General features: G+C 28.3%; 3 protein-coding genes across 3 annotated transcripts; all 3 read left to right on the top strand.

The window, feature by feature from the left end:
- Window positions 1-2540: 2540 nt before the first annotated feature.
- LOC118644024 lies at window positions 2541-4392 on the top strand. Its single transcript, XM_036295072.1, has 2 exons — window positions 2541-3523; window positions 3680-4392. The coding sequence occupies exons 1-2, from the start codon at window positions 2745-2747 to the stop codon at window positions 3795-3797; spliced, it is 897 nt and encodes a 298-aa protein (XP_036150965.1). The 5' UTR covers window positions 2541-2744; the 3' UTR covers window positions 3798-4392.
- A 1431-nt stretch (window positions 4393-5823) lies between these two features.
- LOC118648696 lies at window positions 5824-7303 on the top strand. Its single transcript, XM_036295077.1, has 2 exons — window positions 5824-6959; window positions 7287-7303. Exons 1-2 carry the CDS (start codon window positions 6281-6283, stop codon window positions 7301-7303), a joined length of 696 nt encoding a protein of 231 aa, XP_036150970.1. The 5' UTR covers window positions 5824-6280.
- Window positions 7293-9168, top strand: LOC118648692. The gene is made up of 4 exons (XM_036295073.1): window positions 7293-7386; window positions 7536-7646; window positions 7931-8086; window positions 8171-9168. Exons 1-4 carry the CDS (start codon window positions 7375-7377, stop codon window positions 8219-8221), a joined length of 330 nt encoding a protein of 109 aa, XP_036150966.1. The 5' UTR covers window positions 7293-7374; the 3' UTR covers window positions 8222-9168.
- Window positions 9169-9427: the final 259 nt, after the last annotated feature.

Raw genomic sequence — 9427 nt, 5'->3', positions numbered from 1 at the left:
TGTCACTGCTCGCCGAATGATTATATACAATGTACTGAAGGTAGAAGAAATAAAGCATTAAAGAGAACAGTAAATTGTTGAAAATAGTTAATATAAATCCGAGCGAACGGTTCTGATAATCATATTTGTCAAAATAATTTTTATTTATTGCAAACAAAGGGCATTATATAAGAAAATGGACTTCTAAAATGTAAAACCTTTAAATGTTCGATTAAATATCTCAGGCAATTTATTATCAATGACTAGCGAAGATTCGTCGTTTTCTTTAGCGTGGAAAATATATAGTATTGTTATATGGCAAATTCAGCTGATCCATACCTGCGCAATGATCTATGGATTCGCATCAGTGGCGAATCGCGAGACTGTAATGGATGGTGGGAGGCTCAGCATCGGTGAGCACTAAAGCATTTATTTTGTTCGCGTGTATGTACGCAAATAGAGATCTAGCGAGTCAATTATTCAAAAGCTGAATAGCATTCTGCACTCTGAGGATGAGAGTATCAAGAACATCGTGCATTCAACTCTGAAGCCATTAAAGGCTCTGCTTTACTGCATAGCTGGGACCGGATTTGTAATTGTGTGGTGTTGTACGCCGGTCGTATTAATCTTCAAAAAGAAATCTTTTCTCTATACAGATTTTGGAATAACGGCAGCTTTCTCGAAACCGTCATTTTCGACAAAAGTTTTTGTGCTAGGCAATTTTTTCGAAGCTCTTTCTAGCGCTTGTACATTTCTTAAAAAAATTGCCATAGATGCTTATATGATAAATCTTGTATTAATACGAACAGCATAGTATCGTTACGTCGCAGTGAAACTTGCAACTATACTTCGAAATGATACTTCAACTTCACAAAATGAAAAGTATAAATTCCGAAAAGAATATTATTCCACAGATTTATTGGCAAAGAAAAAGATGAGAGAATTATTATCGACATCATAACTAGATATCATAAATTAGTCATTTGTAAATTTTTTTTTAGTTTAGTGATTCTTTTTTAGTTTAGTGATTATTTAATATATGTTTCTTTTTTAGCACAATGTTAATATTGAAAAAATTTTTAGCTTTGAATATGAATATAATTTACTTGAGTAATATCTTTCTTTTCTGTTTCGTCGTAAATGCGTAAATCTACTCTTCGTAAATGCAGTAAGTAAAAACTGGTATTTAATTATTAGAAATACTATTTCTAATAATATAGCTTATACGTACAAATGAATGGTATCTCTCAGTTCAGAATAGATTGAGGAATAAGACTATATTCATCAAATTATAATTAACAGAGGTAAAAAAAAGTTACTTGTGCGATCAAATTTTTAGAAATCTGTAGTAAAAGCACTTAGATGAATAAAATTTGATCACACAAATAACTTTTTTACGGCTTTTAATCGTAATTTGACAAATATTATAAATATATAAATAGTTTTAGTCCTTAATGTATTCTGAACTGAGGGATACCATTCATTGTACGTATAAGCTACATAATTTTTATTTTGAAGCGAATATTTTTATGAACAAGGATAAACGAATGACTCTACATTATTGACTTCGATCAAATTTGACGGGCAGTTTAGCATTCTCTTAATATATAATACGTACGTATAAAAAAATACATATAATTCAAATATATATAATTCAAATAATACTAACAAAAAATTAAAATTTTATTGTTAACATACAACCGGAAGATTATTATATTATTTTTCGTCAGTTCTTCAACAGAATTAAACTATATTATGACATTTTATATTCTTGTATCTTTTTGTGTTATTAATGTAGAACAACTCAATAGTACTTTCTAAAGTTAGAAAAAAATTTGCTTTAAACATGTTAAAAATGTTGGTTTTCTAGAACACTATATTAATTGTAAAAAAAAACTATATACACTTGATTTAACTTATTGTAAATCAAATTATGTAATTGCCTGTCCATTTAAAATAAATAATTGATTAAAATTTTCTAGTTAATTTTTCTACAGCTAAGGTATGTGTGATAGGAAAAACTCACATTATAGTTCTTGTTCTGTTTATAAGCAAGCATCCTTCGCCAAGCATTTTATGAAACGTTCGATGTTTATATAACATTTTGCAGATTAATTTTCAGTTGCCGCTCTGAAGAAATGTGTACCAGACAACATCAGATACTGACTTCATTTGCCTCTTCCTTTACGATGAGCACCTCCGCAGTGAACCATAAGATAATCGCTCCCTAGTCCTAGAGTAATTACAGAGTAACTGGGAGTCGCCTTCCATCTCCTGTAGAAAATGAAAATGTGACATATTTCAAATTTGTCAAACATTGTCGAGTGTGGATATCATGGATTTCTCTATTTCTTTACAATAAACTGGAAAAGCTTCTTCTGTTGACGATATTTAATTTGTAATGTTTCTATAGTCATCAGAATGAACGTTCACAAACTGGGGTGAAAGAGAAATAATGTTCCCTCAATGACAATGTCTACTGTAGTACATACTACAAAGAAGTAGAAATTCAAGAGGAAATAAGATATCTAAGAATAACGTTTAATTACGAATAATAATAAAAGATCCTGTATTTTCTTTTGACGAAAAGAGCAGATAATGTGTGCGATAATGAAAATGTCGAACAGAAATATATATAAATATATATCTAGATATATCTAATACACTTTTAAAAGTGGCTGCTTATACTAAAGGTTAAAGAAAGAATATTTTTAAGTTACATTTTGTATATTTTCCATTTGTCACGAAAGTGCATTTTACAGAATATGGACTTTCAAAACAGAAATTCCCTGAACGTTCGATTAAACAGAGTCTCGGGTAACCTGTTACCGATGACTAGCAACGATTCTCCGTTCCCTGTAGCGTGGAGAATATACAGCGCCGTTATATGGCTGATCGAAACAATTTATATTAGCGCAATAATTCCCGGAATCTTATACGTGCCAATAGATAAAGCTTTGCGGGATGGAACGGTCGGCATGGTGGTTATCATAGAAGTGTTTTTTTTATTAAGACAAATGCATGTGCACAGAGATCTTGTAACTCAACTGATTCAAAAACTAAATGAAATTCTGCGCGTTGGGGATAAGACAATGAAGTTTATCGTGGATTCGACCTTAAGACCGGTAGATGTTCCTCTCAAATTTTATTGCATAGCTGGGACTATATCTCTTGCAATGTGGTGCTGTATATCTTTTGCGTCGATTTTGAAGAAGAAATATTTTTTCTATGAGGATTATAGGGTACCAATAGTTCTCTCGAAGCAACCATTCTCGATAGAAATCTTTCTATTGGGAAATTGTATCGTGACTATTGCTAGCGTGTATATATTTATAAAAAAGGTTGCTTTGAACGTCTACATGATAAATCTAGTATTACTAGTAACAGCACAATATCGCTACATCGCGGTGAAGCTCGCAACGATATTTCGAGAAAATATTCTACAGAGTCAACACGATGAATTCGAAAAGGAATATTCTAATGTAAATTCATTGGCGATTCTGAAACTGAAGGCATTATGTCGACATCACAATGCTATAGTACGGTAAGTAGTTAGTGAGTATCTGCTTATTTCGTGAGATATTTTATTCATTTGCTATTTTTCTTCAAATTAATTTTCTTGTCGTTTAAAATTATTTTTCCCTAAGTTTTCCATTTCCAATGTTTATTTGATTAATATCGTATTGTTTCTTCTTTTCAGAATAACTTTAATGCTAAAGAAATTGCTATCTTTAAATATGAGTCTAATATATTTGACAAATGTTTTTATTCTTTGTTTTCTCGATGTCATGCTGATAAGTGCAGTGAGTAATATTTGATAACGGTATTAACATTTTCTAGTTATACATGATTGAAGGTAGATTTATGATACTATAACGATATGTATGTAATCTAGATATTATCGATGGATTTTCTAGAAGGAATTATGATTGTTATGTATATATCTGGTGCTCTAGTTGAGCTTTATATTTTATGTTTATGCGTTAATCAATTATTAGACGCGGTAAGCTTTGTTGAAATATATTTTCACGATTACACGATTACGATTTTTATTAAAAAAAATTACATGCGAAATTTTGTTAACAATATGCTCTACTGATTCTACATTATTGATTTGATAAAAAATATTATATCTACACATACACATACACACATTAATATTATCTTCACGATATATTAATATATACATTATCTATAAGATAAACAAAATTCTATTTTGAAATTTAACATGAATTAAAATTGCATAAAATCAATTTTATGTATTATTTTGTATACACTTTAGAGCGTAGAAATAACAGACAAGGCATTCCATGAAGAATGGTATCAGTATGAATCATCATTAAAACATATGTTCAGAATGATGATAATAACTAATAATTTAGGATGTAAACTTTCAGTTTCTGATAAGTTTAATCTGTCTTTGCCTTCACTCATGACGGTAAGACTTAATATATTACTTATATTGAACACGTATGACGACATCAATCATATAAATTATTTTCTCAATGTTTTAAAAATTATTTACATTGTAGTTAATATATAATATTAATCAAATAATAATATAAGAAGGGTCAATAAATGAGCTGATTCAAAATAATATATAAGAGTGTTTGTACTTTATTAAAAAGGCATTAATGAGTACAATTTTTATTAGACAAGTTTACTTTTACTCATTAATGTCTTTTCAATAAAGTACAAACACTCATATTATTTGAATAAGGTTATTTATTGACTCAGAATATTTTGAAAGCTAGTAATTATTTTATTTCGTATAATTTCTATTAGACAAATTTATTTTTACTTATTAATGTCTTTTTAATAAAGTACAAACATTCTTATATTATTTTGAATTAGCTCGTTTATTGACCCTTTTTATATTATTATTTGCAGTGTATTACCGAGCCTTATTATTTTGATCTTTACATATAATATTAATATTATTAGCGCTTACTTTTTTCCAAATTTTCTCTTGTTTCTTACAGATTTTGAATCAGTCATATTCGTTTGCTCTTCTGTTTTTAAGAATAAAGTAAAAACTTACGAGGTATGATTCTCCTGTTTGGTGCAAATATTTTTGTTATATCTGTTATATTTTGTGCTTTTTTAATCTTCAATGACACTTTATAAACGCTTATATGTGGCAAACAATTTATATTGGTACTAAATGATATATGTTTTGTTTTAGTTCTAAAGAACAGCAGAATTTAATTAAAATTAATAATTAAGTAGTAATCCAAATATTATGTATATAATTTATAAATGTATATATATTTATATATATAAGTGTATACTCAGGTATAGAGTAAAAATAAAAATTTAATCAACTACGAAATATTTTATATCTTTACCACGGTTCTTCATACTTAATATCAAATGTTGAAGAGAAATAAATATTTAAGTTATCCACAAATTGTTTTGCTTATATTATAATATTTATACTGTTTACATGATAAAAATTACATTATTAGTTTTATAATTTTAATTGCGTAATTTTACAAGTTTATCATTAACAGCAGTGTAATATTGTTAGAGAAAATAGGTATTTATTTTAATACCACATAGTAAAACATATTTTAATATTGTGAAATACACCGCGAACACGCTGCAGATTTTGTTAGCATTACTGACACAGTTTTATATACAATTTGCTCTAAGAATTATTTTAGTCGTTTTCTAACGACAAAATACGTATTAAACAGCATTAACAACAGATACTGCGACTTCTTCGCAATTCACAGTCTTGCGATGAAGCCATGCGCGGAATTAAGAAAGTACTATAAGATAATCATTGCTGTGTGAACGCGGATAGTTAGAAGAAAGTCACTGTTCGTACTTATTCTTGTGATAGAGGCAATAATTTGTAGTCCTGTACATTCAATATCTGTATTTCTTGACGTCGCAACATTTACTTGTCAAACCCTGCGTTTATTCTTAACAGAGGCTGAGAGACGACTTTTTCAAGTCGTTATTTATTCAGAAGTTATGTTTTGATATTTGAAGTTCCGACATACACTAATCATAGGACAAAACACTATTAATCATAGTGAAAAGAATAAAATGATATTGCCTCTCATACGACGTATGACATTAATGCAAGTCCAGATCCTATCGAGCAAAAATTCAAAAGGAATAACGAAATGCCGAAGGTCGACAATGATTCGTGAATTATTTCTGATATTCGATAGAAAAGTATATTTTCTTGGAAGGTGATATTTGCACTACATAGTACTACAAGAAAACCGAAGTGAACTAACATAAGATACAAAGTTACACAATTCTTATTGATGATATCAACATAAGCATGGACTTCCAAAACGTGAATTCCTTAAATGTTAAGCTAAACTTGCTTTCGGGCAATCTGTTACCAATCAGTAACGATTCGCCTTTTCCATTCTTCTGGAAGATATATAGTGCTTTTACATGGCTACTTCAAATTATTCTAGGAATCGTGCTAATACTTGGATGTATCTCGAATGTGTCACTGGAAAAGATTATAAGTGACACTATAATCACCTTTGTAGTTTTAATAGAAGTATTGTTTATGATCATGCGAATTTATATTCATAAGGACTTGATATATCTGTTAATTCAAAAACTGAATCAGATTCTATATACTGCCGATGAAACTATGAAGAATATTGTGACGGTAACTTTGGAGCCGATAAAGGTTCCATTAAATATTTATTGGGTCACCGGCGCAATGTCAACTTTTACTTGGAGTTGTATGCCATTACTGCTGATCTTCGAGAGGAATCAGTTCTATTACGAAGACTACAGAGCACCTGTTGTTTTTTCCAAACAATCATTTTCATTGAGCATCTTTTTACTAGGAAGTTTATTCCTAACTATCAGCATGACAAATATGTTCTTAAAGAAAGCCAGTGTAGATGTGTACATGATGCATCTGGTTTTGATGATAACCGCCCAATATCGATACTTTGCGCTGAAAATAGCGATAATATTTCAAGAAGAAAATAAAGGTGACGATTTTCAAGAAAATATAGGTTAAATCGAAAAAAAGAAGAGGAAATAAAAGTACTATGTCGACATCACAACGACATGATATAGTAAGTAACTCAAAATTCAGTTGCACCGCTTTCTAACTCTGTAGATTAGTGTAGATAGAATACAAATAACATAATAATTCATTAATGTGACAAATTAGTTTATAAGTTACAAGCATTATAAGTTATTTGCTTGAATTATATTTCATGTTCACTTTGTGAGAAATTTATATATTCATATTTATAATTTAACTATATGTAATTTTTATGGTATTTTACAGATATAATTGTGTTTTCTTTCAGTATATCGTCTTTGTTAAAACAATTGCTGTCTTTAAACTTTAGTTTATTTTATTTAACTAGTATCTTTAGATTCTGCTTTATTGGTATTATGGCGAGCAACGTAAGTAATAAGTTTGTTACTGCTAATTGTTCTTTTTTAGCTTTCTTTTTTATAAAAATTAATCCCCAAAAAGGTATATAAGTAATTTAAATTATAAGAAAAATTTATTAATTATAATTTATTAACCAATATATCTTTTTCAATTTTAGATAGCAGCAGTAACAACGTTCTGGGAAGCGATTTCGATTGTTATGTATACGACAGGTGCGATAATGCAACTTTATATTACGTGCTCCTGTGTGCAACAATTATTAGATGCGGTAAATTTTATAACAATTTATTGTTTGTATTAGTTTTATTTTAATTTATAATTTCTATAAAATTAAAAAATTTTCTGGATTATTATAAAATTGATTATTTATAATAGTACATTATCATTAATTACTCATGCTTTAATAATTCTAATAATAACATAAATTATTAATTTCAAAAAAATTAATACTCAACTTTTTATGAGTTACAAATGTGATTGACATTATGTTTGATATTGTTTAATAATAACTCTATTACATTTTTGTTATTGTTTTTATTATGAGAAATATAGAGTACGGAAGTAACGGATAAAGCTTTTCACGAAAAGTGGTATTTACTTCAACCATCGACAAAATGTATATTTATGTTGATAATTATGGCTAACAGTTTAGAATGTAAAATTGCGGCTTTTGAAAATTTCAATCTTTCCTTGTCCTCGTTTATGAAGGTAAGATTTTGTATACTTTTGATTTCTCACACATAGTAACGCTATGATATTTTGAATTTAATATATTTTCCAAATTTCTTTTAGATTTTAAATCAGTCGTACTCGATCGCTCTTCTGTTTTTAAGAATGAATTAAAAAGTGACGGAAACGTTCTACTTACAGTAGTTATAATTGTTACTTCCAAACTAATAACAAAAATTAATAATCTTGTGAATTTATTTTGGTTTGGTAAAGTTGACTCAGATCAACAAAAAAATATCTGAAAATTGTGACTAGGGTAAGTTAGGGTATGATGACCATACGGGAAAGATGGCCAATGGCTATAATTTCTTTAATAATTGCTAAACAATGTGTTCTCATAATTATTTTCAAAGATAATCTATATTTACTCTAATTTATGTGCGTATACTATTCGAAATAATGATATTGTGGATGTTACATCACGTTTTTATTTTTGACTGCCTGCGAAGTTTTTCACGTGTTTATTAGAAATTGCCACAATGTCGAATAAATTACAGTTGTGCTGTTGCAATGAACGTTACCCACGTAACAAAAATATGTAAATTGTAATGTGTAATTATATTTTTTATTTTCTTTTCTATTTTTTAAATAAATACTATGATTATCTTTCTCTCGCAGTTTGGGCAAGACAGCCCATGACATTTCGGGGTAAGTGTTTATATATATATTTTATTAAAAAAGATGCGAATTAAGTTATGCACCTAATATTTTAATTTCACATATGTTTTTTTTTTTAGTAATGACAATGAATTAAATTGGTCCTAACTTGTGTGAACATTTAATATGAAAAATGTTTAAAAACAAAATTAAATATGTGATAATATGTGGCAATAAAACTAAATATGTAAAATTATAAGTTTTTCTATTATTCTTTAAATGTTAAGTACATAAAAAATGTATAGCCAACTGTTCTATAATACTGTGGCCATCTTTTCCATAAAAGTTGTGAAAAATGGCCAATGTTCATATTTCAATATTTTGATAATAAAAAATTTTTATTAAGTATTTTCTCTTTAATGTCGATAGTTTTACATACTTAAAGCTTCAGTGAAGTAATATACTAAACGCTATTAAAAAATAATAAAATTAAAAGTATGTTTTTTGCATTTAAAAAACTATGGCCATCTTACCCGAGTTTACCCTATATAGATGTTGGTGATTAAATAGAAATGACCGTGGATGTATTTGTAACTGATGCAGATACATACTGTAATTGTTACAACATTAATAATAGCATTGAGAATAATAAAGTAGCGATTATTTATTACAAAGTGCTTGAAATTGATTACAGTTTAAATAACCGTTAATAAAATTAATATT

Source organism: Monomorium pharaonis, unplaced genomic scaffold, assembly GCF_013373865.1.
Source record: "Monomorium pharaonis isolate MP-MQ-018 unplaced genomic scaffold, ASM1337386v2 scaffold_601, whole genome shotgun sequence".
NCBI lineage: Eukaryota > Metazoa > Arthropoda > Insecta > Hymenoptera > Formicidae > Monomorium > Monomorium pharaonis.
The sequence above is the reverse complement of the archived record's forward strand: the minus strand, read 5'-3'. Positions and strand labels throughout refer to the sequence as shown.